General features: G+C 36.8%; 2 protein-coding genes across 9 annotated transcripts; one reads left to right on the top strand and one right to left on the bottom strand.

Moving 5' to 3' along the window:
* The first annotated feature begins 3297 nt into the window (after window positions 1-3297).
* Window positions 3298-7042, top strand: LOC112282795 (tobamovirus multiplication protein 3). Its single transcript, XM_024520873.3, has 10 exons — window positions 3298-3663; window positions 4680-4770; window positions 4864-4916; window positions 5122-5214; window positions 5367-5438; window positions 5618-5690; window positions 5829-5874; window positions 6071-6188; window positions 6379-6456; window positions 6587-7042. The coding sequence occupies exons 1-10, from the start codon at window positions 3508-3510 to the stop codon at window positions 6677-6679; spliced, it is 873 nt and encodes a 290-aa protein (XP_024376641.1). The 5' UTR covers window positions 3298-3507; the 3' UTR covers window positions 6680-7042.
* An 886-nt stretch (window positions 7043-7928) lies between these two features.
* LOC112282743 (telomerase reverse transcriptase) lies at window positions 7929-15612 on the bottom strand. Of its 8 annotated transcripts, none has more exons than XM_024520780.3 (12): window positions 14882-15612; window positions 14389-14463; window positions 14060-14176; window positions 13543-13776; window positions 12850-13033; window positions 12442-12648; window positions 12021-12165; window positions 11702-11849; window positions 9903-11381; window positions 9081-9676; window positions 8582-8854; window positions 7929-8454 (listed from the first exon to the last, which is right to left on the bottom strand). In XM_024520780.3, exons 1-12 carry the CDS (start codon window positions 15158-15160, stop codon window positions 8190-8192), a joined length of 4002 nt encoding a protein of 1333 aa, XP_024376548.1. In that variant the 5' UTR covers window positions 15161-15612; the 3' UTR covers window positions 7929-8189. The 8 variants fall into 8 exon arrangements, with proteins under 8 accessions (XP_024376548.1, XP_024376576.1, XP_024376557.1 ...); XM_024520808.3 differs by having other exon boundaries at window positions 11735-11849; XM_024520789.3 differs by having other exon boundaries at window positions 12442-12645.
* Window positions 15613-18712: the final 3100 nt, after the last annotated feature.

The raw sequence follows: 18712 nt of genomic DNA, 5'->3' as shown, positions 1-18712 counted from the left end.
AAGTATTAAAAGATCAATTGATGCTTTGTCATACAAAAAATCTCTCACAAGTATTGCCAACTAAATTATGCTACATCTATTAAAATAACAAAATCTTACTATCTAAAACTAATAAAATATATTTTAATTTTGATTAATATGTATTTAGAAATTCTCTATATTATTTCAAACTTAGTATTATTAATTCCAAGTAAATAAATTGTTGTAGAAATGATTTTTTTTTAATGTTGTGATTTAGCAAATTAATGTCACAATAAAAGTTGGACTCATATATCATGTTATCATGCACCAATGCTAGAACTTGAAGTTGAATCAATATCAATCATATTCATTGTTTGTTCTAAAATTTGAGTGCAATAAATATAAACAATTATTTGTGACAATTTTATTTAGATGTAAACTTTTTAATTAATAAGTTATATATGTAGTATTGCAATGTTTCAACAAAGTCACATACTATTGACTTATTCATATTAACTTACATGAATCAATTTTTTAATCTCAACAATACAAAATTGACAAGTATTGCAATTATTGGAGTCAACCATAAAGTTAAGCATGAGCAATAATAATAGATTCAGAGATGACTCCTAGAGCACTGAAAGCTACAAGACTATTCTTAATTTATAATCACTATATACAAACTTTGCAAGAACGCCACTACATAAAATAAATTTATTAAATAAAATTTTGTATATTAGAGTAGATTGTACCTTCTACCCCAAGCTTTAAAAAATACTTTTTAATGATTGCAAGAGATATTATTTATGTACTCAAATAAAAAAATTATACAAGTTTAATATTTTTTTCTTAAAACTTTAATTTAGCAAAACATCTAAAATAAATGATTAGATGTATTATAAATAAATATCTTTTATTTGTAATCTAGGATGAAAAAGAGTGGAAAATATTTATGTAACAACTTTGCAATAATGCATATTTACAGATTTTATACTAAAAAAGTAAGATCTTCAAACATCAAAGATAAAAAAACATACTTGATTCTACTCAATCATCCAATTTACAATTATAACTTTATAAAATGTTCCAAAAATATTTAGTAAAAATTTAGTAGTTAATATTGGACATGCTTTAATTCAACAAACCTATGAATGAAACTTACTAATGCCAAAATAACATTTTATAATTTAATTTTTAAAATTTTATTGTAATGCCTAGCTTTTAGATTTCTAAAGAAGCAGCAATAGAGAAATAAGTTATGGAACATCATTGACATGCATAAAGTTTATTTTTTTAATAAGATTTATATTGTCATTTCTAAGGATTAAATATCGAAAAGCATATACATGTATGAAGAGAAAAGCATCTAAATTAGGGAAGAAGAAGAGAAAAGAAGTGGTAGCTAGAACAATCGTTTCTTTTTATTTATTAAAAAAAGATAAATACAATGATATAGCCTTGTTTTACTATCAAACTAGCCAATATAATGCAAGTTAAATCTTTATCCTTTAAATAATATGAAATTTATCAAATTCTTTACTATATTCAAAACAACTATGGTCTTTAATGTAAAAGATGACTTTGGCATTGTTTAGCACTAGCCAATATGACATCTTATTCTTTTGTTGTATCTAATAACCAATAAGTGGTCTTCTTACATAAATGTGTTCTATCTCAACTAAAACTATCAAATAATTTTAAAATTCCAAATTATCCTTAGATAGATAATAATAAGAAAAAGCTAAAGTGTCTTCACACAACCTCTATATTTCAAGAGTTTCAAAAGAACCTAGATTGATACCCAATATTTATTTGTTTGTTTTGCAACAGAAGAATAAGATCACCAAACTTAAGAATTGATCAAAATCTTATGTAGTGACAATAATCAAGCATTGATTTATTCATACTTAGAAAATTGTTGTATTTTGCTTAAAGACACTACATAAAGCTTATAAATGTTAAGATTACATTGATAAGAAAGGATGCATATTAAAATAAAAAAATAAAATTAGAGTGCTATGAAAATAATCTTTTATCTCCATTTGCAAATCAATGTGTAGAATAAAGTGCTCAATGGGCAAAGCATGGCTATAGATCTTTCCATGCAATTACCAATCATATTTGAACAATGTCTTCTTGTATAATCAATGGTTGGAAATGGTTGGTGCCAATACAATGGACCAAATGATAAATTAAGATAAAGTATCTAAAGATATTGATATGACATCTACATGTATCTTTTGTTGGGAATGGATTTGAATATCATCTCTATAATAATCTTACCTTTTTGAATGAAGTTTGAGATATTTTAAATATAACTTAAGTATTATTAATGTATATTTTTATTATTAATATCTACTAATAGCAACCTTAATGTATATCAAGTATCTTGAAATAAGTTTTTAGTTACTTATTTTTTAAACTATATATATATATATATATATATATATATATATATATATATAACTTTTTCAATTGATATATTGCATTATATTTTATAAAAAATATATATAATAAAAATACAAAAGATCTATAAAACCTTTATAGTTTTAATAAAGTATTATCTTCATTACAATATAATGGCTTAAAAAAACTATTTTAATAAGATTGGATAGAAAATTTCTAAAGATTTTATTCTATTTATAAACAGCCTTTAAGTTCAACTTGTTTTATAATAATAAAAATTATTTTTCATAATAATAAAACTAACATGAATTATATCTATGTATGAGGTAGTTATTAACCAATCTTTTTGTGGGTGAAAAAGACTAACATTACTTCAGCAAACAATGTTCAAGTAACATAAATGCAAGGTTTTTTTGGTAATGAATTTTGTATTATTTCTTGTGATAACAACTCAAACATATCTATAATTTTCGTTCATAACTCCACTATATAATTTATTATTACTACTAAAAAATATATATTCATACTATGCAAACTTTTAAAGATAAGAATAAAAGCATTAACTTTTATATTCATTTATGCACACAAAAAATTCAAAGTAGGAGAACATTAGAAACAGTTTTATTTGAAAAATAGGTAGCTTAGTATATACCATAATTTTCTTTCTGATCTCAATATGTTGTAACTAATCAACACATAAAGAAAACGAGAAAAGAGTGGTTCCAAAAAGCAAAAGGCAGATGAGACCCAGGGGGGCATGAAAAGAGCGCACCAAGGGGTACCCATGACCACGCGCATGCAACATGTGGTGATGGGTAGTGTGAGCTGGCGACTAGGCAGGTGGCTAGTAGGTAGACAACCTGGAGGGTGGGTAGCAAAGACAGAGAGAGAGTAAGAGGAGGGAGGTCGCAAATCAGTCAGACCAGCAGGGCGACTTTCTCCGTTCGGCTACACCGAGAGAGAGAGCCGCTCTCTTTTTTTGTATCCGTGATCGATGTTGGTGTCGTCTGGTCTCACGGCATCACCCCGCATTCCGCTCTGGGGATGTTTTGAGATCGCTACCTGCGGATTCCGGGTTTGATGTGAGCCAAGGAGCGCTGGATTTGACCCCAATTCGAGTGCGGGAAGGGGCGGGGCGCAATGGAGTCAGGGTTTGGTCTGTATCTGGCGATGCCGGTTGGCACTGTGACGGGCATTGCGGATTGGTGGCGTCGGGTGGACTCGTCCGTGCTCTGGCAGGAGCGCATCTGGCTGGGACTGGCGATTGCGTACGCTGTGATCGCCGTGATCGCGCTGGTACCTGCGGATTTTTTGGGGTACCCTAAATTGATGATCTGACATGGGAGGGGGAGTGAGAACGCGTTGATTGATCGATTGATTGCTCTCTTGCTTTCTTGATGGATTGATTGATTGATTGATTGATTGATTGACGGACAGATAGATGTCGGGTTATAGTTCTTGGGTGTAGAGAATTGGTGAAGGGTGCAATTGAGCAGTTATGAACCACTTAACTTTTTCAGTCGAATTATGTTACAGTTGGTTAATCGATGAACAGTCTGGGTTGAAGGTTACGTGAGCCAACTTATAAATTCCTATCGTAGCAGTTTCGCTCCAATTTTCGTGCCGTCTTCATGTCACGGGATAATAGTTAGCATGTCATCGAGTTGTTCTGTGGGAATTGGCCGAATCTTATGCTTTTAGAACTGGTTGTGGCCCTTCTCCTCGACGAAATTTGAGTTCGATTATCGCGGATTGAAATATGTAATATTGAATCATGGAGTTGTACGTCAATACAGCAAGCCCAGAATGAGGGGTGCGACTACTTTGTTTTCTTTCTGCTTTCGAACTTTCTAGTGCAAAGCTCCGATTACATGCACTGCTTTCCTGAGTTTCTGAATAAGAGCTTTGAAAATCGAAAGTTTTGCAAATTGATACGTGAAATTAGGGATCCAGCTCTGTACAGCATGCACTGACATATTTACTGTAACAACCGTAGCTTGCAAGTTCCCATCAGCAATGCCATACTATAGCAGAATGTCCAACTCAAAACGTGCAACGTTTGTACAAATCGACTGCATGGTTCTGGGGTTTTACTTCGAAATAATTCTACAATGCCGTCTATATGTTATTGTTGAATGTCCCTTGTCATTCAGTGAACCTCTGCTTTCGTCTTGTTTGCCATGAAGATTCTCGTGCCGACATGATAGCAATGTGTACTGTATGAGCGAGGCATTGAAGATTTTTCAATACAGAACCTCTATATTGTGTTCTTCGGTGCATACATGTACATCAAGTGTGTTTGGAATGTGTAGGTGCAACTGATACGGATAAGGTTTCGCGCTCCAGAGTATGGTTGGACTACACAGAAAGTCTTCCATCTCTTGAATTTCATCGTTAATGGAGGTGCGTACTGTGCGAATCTTTTTCCAGCCTTATATGGGATGTCCCTACATCTATATGTGCTGATCATTTCGATCAATTTCTGGTGTATTGCAGTGCGCGCCGCAGTTTTTTGCTTCCGTGAGGATGTGCAGGCATTATCTCCTGAGGTATGTCACATGGGGAATTTGATTACAATGTCGGAATTCCTCTAAAGATTGTCATGGGTGTGGATATTGTGATGATAGGTAACTATGGTGCATCGATCAATTGGGGCTGTGTTGTGAAAGTCAGCTGACGTATGTGTTCAAACTATATCTTTAATTCCACCCTCCGCTCACTCACCGATTGGTGTGCGATCTCATCTGGATGCAGATATTGCAACACGTTCTTTTGGATCTGCCGGGCATAATTTTCTTCACAACATATACTCTTCTGGTGCTTTTCTGGGCTGAAATCTATCACCAGGTAAGGTTGGGAGTGGCTCTCTTCATTCAACTGGTAGCTATGCTGCTAAGTTCTCACAAATGGCTGAAATGTTCTGAATTCTATGGAGTTGAGTGCACCCATGTAACAGACGACATGCGAGATTTATTGTGCGGATTTTTCTGTGATTTCAGGCTCGAAGCCTCCCAACCGACAGACTTCGACCGATGTTTCTCATCATAAATGCCGCAATCTATTTGAGTCAGGTCTGTGCCTGTGCTAGACAGAGTCATTTGATTTAATTGCAGGGGGAATCCATCCTACCGGAGATCGAGTGCTTTTAACGCGCAGATTGAGTTTGGACCGTTTGGATTGATGTTGATCTGTTCTATGGTCATATCTTCCAGAGTTATTTATGATGGATTGCATTGGTTGAATTGTAAAGGTTTTCATCTGGGGCTACTTGTGGTATACTCCAAGCTCTCTTATGCTGACTGTGGCAAAGATTTTCTTTGCAGGTAGGGCATGATCTTGCAGTCTTTTACTCACTATCTTTTCTGTGGTGCTCCCTCATGAAATATGCAGTTTTTAGGTGTTTTCCAAATCATCTTGATCACATCAGCCTTTGATGGAGTAGGTGTTTGTATTGTTTGCAGTTGTTTCGCTTGTGGCCGCGCTGGGATTCATAATATATGGTGGAAGGTAAGCTCTGTTCTGGGTGTTAGCAGTCTCGTCAGATATGTTTCTTGGGGGCCACCTGCATTGGCTTGATGTAAAATTGTATCTTTTTATTTTTTGTAGCATTCGCCAACTGGAGCTGTTGTGTGGGGACCGCTGATCATATTAAGCCCATGGTATGTTTATTCATCGATGTGTGCATGTGTTGATGTGGTACCAGGCTGTTCCTCATGTTGAGGCGGTTCCCTATCGAATCGAAGGGCCGCCGAAAGAAACTTCGCGAGGTTGGGTGTGTGACGGCTATTTGTTTCATATGCTTCACCATCAGATCTTTCATCGTAAGTGGCTGTGTGCAGAATGCACAGGGTTTGCAGAGGGTCGTAGTTGTTGCTTCACTTGGGGTGGTGTGGTTGCATGTGTGTGTAGAGCGATACGATGACGCGATGGCAATGTGTGTGCGAAAGGTGGGGGGTTGTGGAGCATTGTGGTTTGGTGGGTGTTGGACTGATGCGTGGGTGGATGCGACAGATGGCGTTCTCGGTATTCAACAAAGCAATGGATTTGGACGTTCTGTACCATCCAATCTTGAACGGCATATACTACACGGTAAGAGATGTGGGCAGTTTGGAGTGGAGAGTTGTGGGGGTGGTGCGTGTGGGTTTGTGGGGTTGGGGACGACGATGACGCTGAGACGGTGTTTGTGGTGTGGTGTGTGGTGGGTGGTGTGTGCGTGCAGGTTGTGGAGATCATTCCATCAGCTCTTGTTCTGTTTATTTTGCGGAAGTTGCCACCGAAGCGGCCGCCTGGGCAGTACCATCCGATCCGGTGAAGAAGGGCGGTGGTGTGAAGGAGGTGGTGTAAAAAGGTGTGGCAATGCGACTCCTGTTCACGAGCGGCACATCGGCCGAAGGACTCGATGGTCCAGGTTGGTGTCGTGTTAAGGATGGTGAGAGGAAAGAGGCGTGGAGGGTACATTCGAAGCAGTAGTGGTCGAAAGCTTGCTACAAGGGTGTGGGTACGAGGGACGGCGTGGGTGCCGTGGGTGTAGGGATGTAATGGAGATGGGCATTGATAGGACGGAGGTACAAGTATAGTGCGGAGTGAGTAGTGTTTGGAGGGTGTGAAATTATGGACTCGAGTGCTCTTTGAAACTGTGTTCACTTTGTTAACACGACATGAAGGCTTGATAGAACAGGTTGTAACGTGGTAATTTGTGATATTCTGTTGATTGAAGCTGGAACTTTGTCCAGATGTTTTTTTGCTTTGGTGAGAACCTAAGCTTAAATTTGTCAAATTTGTCAGAGTTTGTTGGTTCAGCAGCTTTAGTCGGTTTTTTATACCGTTGTCAATTGAATTTGTTGTGGTGTATTATTATGGTATTCGTCAGTGTTTTTGTGTCTTCGCTACATTTTTCAGGAATGAGTGACGCACATAACTGTCCAGTTTCGTTGTCTTTTTTTGCATTTATTCACGCACAACAAGCTGAATGGGACGCTAAACTCGCTTTCTTAGAATTGCCTACCCCATACTCGACCCATGAACAACCCTAAACTCGGTACAAGGATGAAAACCGTGGACGATGGGGTATTGTGGGTTATCATGGAGCATGGAGTTCAGTGTCCAGAACGTTTAGTCAGGTCTTGAACTCGGAGGCAGCAGGCCAAGGGTAAAATGTTTTTTAAATTAAATATTTAGATCTTTTTTTAGATAATTGAATGGCGGTTTCTGGATACAAACTCGGAGAGTTTGGCTATCAGTTGTACCAGGTTTTAGGGTTATGTAAAATAAAAGCTTCAATTATCAATATTTTCCACCTACTATTGCCAAACAGTTCGGTTCTCCATTTCAAGCCAAAAAAGAGACCATGAAGGGATTACATCTTTGTTTTTCTTTACTATTACTCTAACAAAATTAATATGCACAACTTGTGTACACTTGCTTCATCCCTATGTCTTTCATTCAGGACAAACATAGTCAAGCCCATTGGATGATGAGAAAACTTCATTCTCTGATCATCCTTAGGAATATGCAACATAAGATGGTCAATGACCACAAACACTGAAATAGTGGACCATATGAGTACACAAATAAAGGACATCTTACTCAGCCTCATGAATTGTGATAAAGATTGTTAATTACATTTTCGGTGTCTTTGTCTTGCAAACATGACCACTGAAACCTCATTACTCATCGTTGAGGTGCCGGAGAAGCAAGATGTCTTTAAGACAGTAGCAACGATTTATGATGAGAATTGAGATAAATAATTGATTTTTACATATGTAACGATGTCATGACTAATGACATCCAAGGGATTCCAGGAAAGATAAGAAAATTTGTGTTCAATATATAATGAGCTTGAACATAGTTGACCTGTTATCATCACGGGCAGAAGCTAGATGCGGGCAATAACTTAAGGGTGCGTATTTTGGTGTGCCAAGCCTCTCCTGAATAAGAAATAGAAGTTCTGTATATCGAGACTGCTTCTTATGAAGTACCTTCAGAAAAGCATGCAATGCCAGCCACGTCATTTCATCCTTTGTCATGCCAAGGTGCGCACTAGCTCCCATTTCTTGCATTTGTTTTCTCAGCAGCCCATGCATGTAGCTGCAATATTCCCAAAACGCTTCACTATTTAAGGCAAAAGATCATGATAGTTGCTAGTGAAAATCATTTTACGAACCTCAAGCAAATGCACAACGAATTGCATTCAAAGGTTGACCTTTGAATTTACCTTGAAGTCACTTCGATCGCCTGTAGAAGAAATGGAGAATGGTGACAACAAGTACGTTCCATGCTGCAAAGGTAAGCATGAAATTTCATGGCACACAGAAGAAAAGCCTGATACGCATTGAGGCGGACTGTTGAAGGCGAGTTGATTCTAAGATCATAGAGTATAGGATGGCTCTTAGCACGCACAAAATGGCACAGCTTGATTGGCACTTGAGCTCCTGGGTTTTTCTTTCGAACTACTGTAATCGTACCCTTTATGGGCTCTCCAATATACCTACACAGAACCGAAAAGTTGTCCCAGTGACTCCCGTATACCGTACATCACAATGCAAGAATAGTGCGGCGATTGAATGAAGCGGAAGTTAGCGGGCAGATATTTATAAGCACCTTCCAATACTTTTCAGTAAGAAAGACATTCTGGTTTATCACAATCTGTTAAAAGTCTATCCTGGTTTTAATTAAAACTATCATCACACTGTAAAATGTGGATAGAAGAGCACCTGGTGTAATCGGCTTGGACTTCTAATGTACAGCAGTTGATTAGCAGGCCACCCCAGCGCATAAATCTGGCTCCATCGCTGGTCATATATACGCCGAGGGCTATTTTTTCCTGATTCTTGTTTAAAAGCAAGTCGAAACTTACAGCTGTCTTTTGTCGGTTAGCATAGCACCCATACTCTTCAAAACCGTCATGCATGAGTTGCACAAATCTTGCCACAGAACTTTGCGAAGTTGAGATGAAGAGGGAATCATCAATCAATCGCAAGAGTATAGTTTCACCATTTTCTATGACTTTTGGAACCTCCAGTAAGTCTGATGGTAACCTCGCCGAAGAAATTTCTACTTCATTTTCACCCTCTTGTTGACTCCTGAAATCATTTCTATAGACCGAAGCAGGCTGCTGCAGAAGTGGCATCAGGACGTGCTCATCCAGGTGCCCAAAGAATATTGAACACAAAAGTGGAGAAAGCACACTGCCCTGAGCAATACCTGTTTTCTGCAAATAAAAGTGAGGCCCAATCTTCACTATATTCCTCTTAACATGTTCCTCAATAAGCCCCAGGATCTGACTTTGTTTCAACCGTGTGACCATACCCTGTTTGCCAAACCGGAAATCCATTTGGGTCAATTGATTGCTCAGTCTTGGAGATCAATGAACTAAGATATTAGTCACACCGGTACCCTATTCCAATACAGCTTGTGATACACACTCGAGGAAAGATCTCATTGCACCCCACGGAAGTCAACCCTTGTAATCTGAACTAAATGAGTACAAATGCAGGAAAATTAATGCACGGATAATTCAAAGAGCATGACCAAACCTGATCCTGAAGAATGGAATGTGAACGCCTGGCAGCAAGTTCCATAAATAACTTCAAAATATCATGTTGCTGATCTGAGGTTGTACATATCTGTTTGTAGGAGGCTCTGGTACTACCCATAAAGTTGAAGATAGTAGCATAACGTCGAATATGATACACGGGAAGCCGAAGAAATCCAGATACCACCTCACACAGTTTATCTTGCTTAATTGTATCATAAGCTCTAGAAATATCGCAGACTGCCATGTACATCTGCGGTAAGCCTCCCGGCAAGCTCTTCAAATGACTGATATATGGTAGAAGCTTGCTATACGCATCTTTGTAACCAAATACTGAGGCACCCAAATCTTCTAAATGAGTCTCTTGTTCGTACTTCAGGCACGTGTGCACGCCTTTTAGTCGTGAATTAATAGACTTGAACGCAAAACTGACTTGTTTCAAGATGTTCCTTCGGGTTGCTGATCGAAATTTAACTAAATAATCCACTGAATCAATCAAATCAGTCCTGCGTCGCTTTCCGCACAAAGCGGAACTTTCAATATCCTTTGGGGCTCCTGTTATCAGAGGCAGTGCGCATCTTGTCCTGCTGCTTAAGTTGGCAATGGGGCGTACGCCATTATGCTTGGGCAGCATTCGAACGTGCGAGAAACCCAGAACTCGCTTCTGTAGGACTGCAGCAACTGTGGTTGGATCTAATTTACGGTAACACTTGACAACCAGATGATTCAGAGACAGCATCTGAATTTTAGCCCACACGGGTTTCCGATAGTATAGCACATTCTGTCTGTGATTCTCAGCCTCCGTGATGTAAAAATGACTACGCAGAAGTGGAATTATCATCTCAGTGAACAACCAATGCAACCAGTCTTGCAACATTGTCTGCGGAAGGTCCCATGCGTACGATGGACAGCCTGGACTCTCTGCCTTCATTTGCAAGGCATGAGTGTCGGAGTCCTTGAGAGAAATTTTCCGAGTTCTTCGACCATTTTCACTAAAGCAAGGCCATGCAGTGTTAAAACTTTGGAGTTCATTTAGAAAGTGCTGGATATGAAAATTTTCATGCCGGCGCAGGCTCACGAAGCTAGCAATGCCACTGCAGAGTTTCCTCCGGAAGCGGTTACAGCCAAGGAACGACTCAGGGAGGAGACTGCGGCATACAGCCCACAAAAAGTTGACAACTTCGCTGTGAGTTGAGGAAAGGGTTACAAGCTTTCCCAGATCTGCTATTCGCCCTGTAGCTTTATCTTTCTCATGAGGTATCCCTTCATTCACAACAGGTTTTCGACAGTATTCGGGATGCATAATCTCCCCAAGATATGGACCACCTATAGGGCCATTACTCAGAGGCCTGGACGATCTCGTCAGGTTGCAGTTCTTCTTCGAGCTGCCAAGGGAGTTAATAAGTAGATAATCGTCATCCTTCTCTTGTGTGAAATATCTCTCCATTAACAAATTTAAACCCTTAACATTGGACTTCATCTGTCAAGAAAAGATACAATGACGACTTTTAGTACCATTCCACTAATTTTGAACGTGCAAGTAGAAAGATTGACCTTAACACTTTACATATATATATATATATATATATATATAAATATATATATATATGTTAAGCATTCCAAGGTTATTAATCCCTTCAAGCTGTAGTGAGACGTTAAAGCTCCATCACATTCGAGACTTGTGAAGCGCATGTTGTAGTGGAAAGTTGAGCTTACATCTGATCAATACATAGTACAGAATGCCAAGCAAAATACAATCAAAAGGGAACAAATGAAAAAAGAGGGAATAGATAAATGCACTTGTTTCTTATCCTGCAACCGAGGAGTCTTGACCTTAGGAAGAGAAAGTGCCGAGTAAGATGGAAGAGGACAATGCTTGCTCAATAAACGTGCATAATTACAATGCTTTGCACTTTGGACCATTTTTCTCAGCAATCCTTTCACATTTCTGCATAATTCTCAGCAAAACAATTCATAAGACAGTAAAGAGGAGATCAAAAACTAAGGCCAAAATAATTGTAAAAATCACTATCACAACTACAGATCACTGGGCGTAGCCTTCCGGTCCTACAAACTAAGAAAACACCAAATATGAAAAGCTAGGCTAGGTCTCACTCACTTGATTAAATTATCCTTGGTGACGTTGCCTGCTGTTAATAACGACCCCCTTTCAGAGGCTGTAGCTGCAATGTCCAGAGCTGGAAAAACAGAACCAAGGACCCGAGAGATATCTGCCTCGTTGGTGCTGGATGTGTTCAAAATATCTGTATTTTAGTGAAGGTGTCCAAATGTGATTTCTATCAACGATATGCGACATATGTACAGCAGAGAAGATCTCGATGAGCAAAACAAAAGAGCACCAACGCGCAATCTACTTAGGCTATGACATTTAAGGCATACTGAGGTATCCAATTTTAAACTAGACAGATAACAGAGTAGCGCCTTGCAAAGGAATTTTATGAGAACATCTACAAAACGTATCAAAACAAGTTGTCATCAGTTTATGCTCGCTGCAGATATGCTGAGATAGTGAAAGATACGATTGGCAGGGAGGCCTGCATGACAAGAAAATGAGGAGTGGTAAAAAATTGCAGATCGATCAATTATTCTGGGCGGGAAACCAACCCTATGTACTGGCTTTGGTAACTCCACCTTGTCAACTGTGCAGTGGCTGAATATGACTGGGTCTACATCATCCAGACCCTCAGCTAAACCCTCACGTCTTTGGCATACAAAATGAGTTCCTGCTGAAACAAGATAAGAGTTGTTAATGTGCTATGTGATTGCAAAAACAGGGCATGCATTTAATCCAAGACTTGCCAAGAGCAGAAAATCGTGATGTTTCCACACCATGTACAATATATAATATATGCTTGCATATGTGTGTGTGTGTGTATATATGTGTGTGTAAATTTAGAAACTAACACAAGAAAACATATGGTTTCTACCTAGATTCCTATTTCCGCTAGTACCACGATGATCGCTCAACTTCGTCACGGTAGAAGAGCATGAGGTTATGGGCGTACTCTGTCTTCTCCACTGCTTGCGACGCACCCAGCTTGAAGGCCTCGCCCGCTTTCTAGACAATGTCATGTCTTCAGGAACTTCGTTAGCATCCTGCAGCCTCAGTAACTGTTCTATTAAATTTTTACTTTCAAGAAAGTAACAGTGGCATAGAATCTAAAAGTGAGTTCAGCCAATGGATTGACAACAATCCAAACTATGATTTTAAAAACAATACTCGGTTTATGTGAGAAAAGAACAATAAGAACTGGTCAATTGAACAAGGTTATACTTCAAAAGGACCAAGATAACAAACAGGAAACGCCCAGCCTAATTGGCGATTTCTGGATAGTGCATTTTGTACAAATGTTAGCTACATGAAATGTCTGTCCGAAGGAATCATGTTCGAAATTCGACCAACTTTGGGACGTGAGAGTACCTTCAGCAAAAATATCCTAGCATAGATACAAATGTCAAATCCAAGTCCAATAAAGCTCGTTTTACAAGCTATCAATTGTATCACAAGCTAAGTTGAACACAGATAGCTCTCTATAAAAATCTGAGGTTGACATATACATAGAAATGATTGGTCATTAAGTGGAGACATTGACACTTTCTCACACCATGCGTCTTTTTACCTTTTCAGTTCTGTAATAGGAGTTTCTCTGTTCAATATTTGGAGCCTTCTGCTGCAGAACCGTCGAAAGCTCGCCATGACTTGTTGTTCTGATCGAAATGGATTGTGGAAGCTGCTTCATGATTGAAGCAGTCATGTTAAATGCATGACCTGCCACTTGTAGCAAACAATAATTTGGTAGCGGCACAAAAATAGCCGCATTTGACAGTAGGTAAAGCATTCTCTCCTCTCCAATCTGTGCAAGGATATACACACGGTTGTGATGGTTAGAACTCCGGATAGACTTGCCTCAGGGCCCCGGTGTATTCAATTGAAGGTCACTCATATTTAGTAGCAGCCAATCTTCCCAACAAAAGAATAACAACTACTTTTAATTTGATTCCATCAAATCCTCTATACTGAGATGTTAGTAGCTAAAGAACTGTTCATGACCATCACATCTACAAGTGCTCAATCTGGAAGACTGATATGTGGAAAATTGAGCATACATATCGGAAGCAATCAAGAAACTCGCTTACCCGTGCAAGCAGGGTAACCCACAAATGGGTACTAATAAAAGCTGTGGCTACATTGTAGTGATGATGTTCTAACCCTTTAAAAGCTGGAATTAGTTCTTTTGATCCTGCTGACTGAACCTGCGCAATCAATGATTCAGATCGAAAGTCAAATTTCACTCTCCCACGTTCTTCGATGCACAATACACTTGCAAAGGATCTCATAACAAGGTGTAAGACACGTTAGTACAAAACGATCTAGGAATCATGAACGTAATATAACTCAAACTTCAATATAAAAAACTTGTAGCACTTAAAATTAAGGATTGCATTAAGAGGTAGAAATTACTGGCCTGTCCATAGCCAAAACAAAGAACATTCGAGGAGGCTCCCTCTCGTAAGTGCAGCTGAATAGATCTTTCCACAACCTGTAGAATTTTTGCACCTCCTCAGTCTGGTGAACAGAATTAAAAGTTTCACCAATTGTCTATTTCATAATCCAAAGTAGCGAGCACTTGAGAGCAAAGACAACTGGGCGTGAGTGAGTCAAACGTTCAGAATGAATACGACAATCGCTCCATGCTAGAAGCAAAGGACATCCTTAGGTTACATATAAAGCATGTCCATTGTGGGGCAACCTTACTCTCCTATTTTCAAAATGCTGCTGTAGTCGAATTCTGCTTTAAAGATTTGTCACAAGAGAGCTCTACAAGCGTTTCCAATTTTAATTATCTTGCCAAGCTGAACAACACATTTCAGTTAATACCCGACTGTAGAGATGTGAAGGATCCCTCCCTCAAAAACAATATACATATAATCCGCCAGTGATTGATGATGAATGCTTGCCTGCTGCTGGCTCCATCGCTGATTCATAGCCTCCCCGCGACCAACCCGCTCCAACGCTCCATCCGGCAACAACGCAAAACTCCTCTTCAAAAGAATCAAATACTCCACAGAATCATCATCTCGAACAAGCCCCATCTCCTCACCATCTCCCAAATCCTGCACAACCTCCTGGAGCGATCGCAGAAGTGTCCCATAGAGGTTTCGGAGCAATCGAAGGTGATAAGGACACCGCTCAGGGTCACGATTCCCCTCCTCCACCCCAACCTTCCTCTTCCTCATCCTACCATGGACGAAGTCCTCTCACCAAAACCCTAGAAAAACCCCATCACATCACTATGTCCCCTCCTCAACGCCTGCATTGTAAAAATATCCCAAATCTTCACACCACGAAAACCTGAATTGCCATTCCGTCTCTACAAATGCATGAACACCGTCTAATCTCCGTAAGCCCTGGAAATTAAATATTCAAAATCCTCCTTCGCGCTACCCTTGTGATGGATCTTCAATTTGTGTGGAAATCCTGCGACGAAATTCCACTGCGAAATCACTGCATATCAATTGAGAGTGAGATCCTCCGCTGATACTACAAGTCACAAACGAGTTTTCGTCAGGATCGTGTAACTCTCAGTTACACACACACGATCCAAGCTCCTGAGTGTCATGCAGCTGTTATCTGTAGGCGATGCTCTTCCGAGGGCAATCGCGGGTATTACAAATTCAGAGACTGAATTTCAAACCTGTTTTTGTTTGAAATTGGAAATTCGCAGGGCGGAGTTCCCGATGCTGCAGCCCCCGCCATTTTCGTGGTCTTGCTTTTCTCCTTCCTTTGTACTTTACTTTTTTTCTTCTTTATCGTCCTGCTTTTTCCGTGCTTTGAATGATTGCGAGACCTTCATCCACATCCATCTGGCAGTATCCATCTACACTTCAAAGTATTTATCTGTTGTATAATAAGATTTTTTTCCTTCAAAATTAACGAATAAAATTATCCATCAATATTTTAAAATAATAATTAAAATTTAAATTCTAAATTTTATATTTTAAATTTAAGAAAATTTAATATTTACAAAAATCATCAAAATCATTTTATACTTACAATAAATTGTTGGTTCTTATTTAAAATAATCAATAAATAAATATATATCAATATTATTCTCATATTTTTTACATAAATATGCTGGTAAATTAGTGATGTCTTGGGTCTTGAATGAATTCTATAAACTATAGTTTAGGTAATAATTATATAAACAGATTATTAAAAACTAAAATTAAAAAGCTTGAATTAAGATTACATAATTGTGTCAGGTTTCTTAACACACATTATAGAATTATATCATTTTAAAAATCTCTAACTAATACATGATATTTTATAGAATTTTTTGAATAAAGAATAAAAAAATGCACATATTTTGTTTTTAGAAAGGTACAAAACATGTACAAGAACAATATTCAGAAGATAATGCTACAAAATTCTTAAATTAGATTATATGATTGATTTTTTTTTCAATTACTTATTCTAATAATTTCATTATATATATGTATATATATATATAATTTTTTTATTTTTTAAACATTTTTTAGATGGGAGAGGTGAACAAACTATTAGGAGTTCAAAAATAATATGTTTGGAAGTTGAAGATGTCTGCAATTTTGGAAAGAGAGAACATGTGGAATATAGTAAAAGCAAAGAAATTAGTCACATTATTTCTTATGGACATAGTAAGTAGATCTTACATTGACATACAACTAACAAAATCAAAACAAAGAGCATAATTGGAATTCACTATATCAATTACAAATAGCTTGATTACAACAATATTCTAATACAATAATTATGTAGATTCATAGAACATGATTAGATAAATATTTAGTGTACGAAACCAACAATCGATCATATTATTGATAAACAAATTGAATGGAATATCAATGAAAAAAAGAGGTGACAAGAGTATTTATTTCATAGAAGCTATGGATATAAAGAATCAGCTAAAGACTTTCAACAAAATCATCATAGATAAGACATTTATAAACATAGTAATCAACAAGCTGTCACAAAGTTACAAAATAGTAAATTAAGAGATTATGAAAATGATACAATCTATATTTGAAGATATTATGGATAAGCTCTTAAGTGAAACTCATAAAATGACAATAAGAAAATAAAAGTTGGAATAATTTTTTTTTTTGGCAATTCAACTATAATAAGCTTATTTTGGAGGACATGGACAACATCACTTTGTACAAAGAGGCCTTTGAAGAGGAAAAAATTTTGCTCAAAGAATATAAAAATACTTTAGAAAAAAAAGACCTTATATAATCAATTAATTCCAAATCAAGCTAAGAGGACCATCAAGCTATTTGAGAGTAAGAGCACAATCATCCAAAATTATCTATAAAATTATCCATAAAATCTAAAATTATCTTCTATTAATTTAACTTGTGGATTTATTAAGTTATTTAAAATAGAAGGAAAAATCATAGATATTATACTTGGTACAAGTGAGAATAGATTTGTAACTATTTCATATCTTAACGAACTTGTCAATACTTTTAGAATAGAAATTTCACGAATTACCAATGTCAACCACAGAAGTACTATTTATACACCTATAGAAGAAGTCCAGAGTCTATGCCAAAAAGTTATGTACTTGAAGGAAGTATATAGATTAGTCTCACAACCAAATTTAAAAAATCTTGCTCCTATAAGCATGAAGAAAGAAAGGATTAGTATATCCAAGAAGTTTGATGGAATAAGATCAAAATTTCAAGGATTTTTATAATAAATTAAGTTCTATTTAAAATTTCATCTTTTCTAATATCTTGATAGATTTACTATCATGGTTATATATATTTAGTATAATATTTACCTATATGATTAAGTAAAAGTAGATAAAAATAGTTTTATTTTATAATATTTTCTAAAAAAGCTTCCTAGAAGCTTTACAAATATTTCTTTGACTTTTCATATACTTGTAGTTTATTAGTTGATTAGAAACTTAATGAATAAATTAACCATGTATTGATAGTTTATAAAAAAAGTTAACTATATGGCACACATATAGAAGACTTGCCTTATAAGTTAAGATATGTGTCTTACAAAGTCAACATGTTTTGGAGGTCTTATAGGATATTACCAAGTAATTTCTAGTTAAGAATATATATGGAGGCAAGAGTGAAGTCTTCTTCGCTCTTGTCAATACTTTTCTAATCTTCTTGTCTTTAACAATAACTATTCTAGTTTAATATTATATCATCTTTGAGTGACTTTCTAATCTTTTTGAATGATACAAGAATGGGTTGAAGTTTTCTTTCTTCAAGATTCATATCTTTGATAATTTGACAAAAGTACTAACTCATTGTTACTATTTTATTTTAGAAATGAGTGGATTATCTCACTTCTATTTTTGTCTTTGAAGATTTTTGATTATCCACCTTTAAACAAATTTTTTAGTTTTCCAATAGTAATTTTTTTCTTTAAAGAGAGTAGATTATTCTTCTTTGTAGAAATTTTTATTTGATATTAGAAGTTTCAGATTATTATCTTCTAATTTAATTTATTGATTTATTAAGTTGTTTGAAATGGAAGGAAAAATTATGGATGTTACACTTAGTAGAAGTAAAAAATAGATTTACAACTATTACAGATCTTTACAAACTTATCAATAGTCTTAGGATAAAAATTTCACATATCACCAGCACCAACCAAAAAAATACTAATCCTATGTATATAAAAGAGGTTCAGAGTTTGCATTAAGAAGTCATACAATTAAAAGAATCAAGTAGGTTGACTTTATAACTAAATCTAAGAAGTTTTGTTTCTACAAGTACAAT

This window comes from Physcomitrium patens, chromosome 1 (genome assembly GCF_059467195.1).
Source record: "Physcomitrium patens ecotype Gransden chromosome 1, ASM5946719v1, whole genome shotgun sequence".
Classification (NCBI taxonomy): domain Eukaryota; kingdom Viridiplantae; phylum Streptophyta; class Bryopsida; order Funariales; family Funariaceae; genus Physcomitrium; species Physcomitrium patens.
This window is presented reverse-complemented; position numbering and strand designations above follow the sequence as displayed.

Coding starts and splice junctions, on each gene's coding strand:
- LOC112282795 (XM_024520873.3), top strand. CDS start 3,508: ATGGAGTCAGGGTTTGGTCTGTATCTGGCGATGCCGGTTGGCACTGTG. Junction 4,917..5,121: donor TGCAGGCATTATCTCCTGAG/GTATGTCACATG, acceptor ATCTGGATGCAG/ATATTGCAACACGTTCTTTT. Junction 6,189..6,378: donor TCACCATCAGATCTTTCATC/GTAAGTGGCTGT, acceptor TGGATGCGACAG/ATGGCGTTCTCGGTATTCAA.
- LOC112282743 (XM_024520780.3), bottom strand. CDS start 15,160: ATGAGGAAGAGGAAGGTTGGGGTGGAGGAGGGGAATCGTGACCCTGAG. Junction 13,034..13,542: donor CCTATTACAGAACTGAAAAG/GTAAAAAGACGC, acceptor TTAATAGAACAG/TTACTGAGGCTGCAGGATGC. Junction 12,649..12,849: donor TAGCGGAAATAGGAATCTAG/GTAGAAACCATA, acceptor ATCTTGTTTCAG/CAGGAACTCATTTTGTATGC.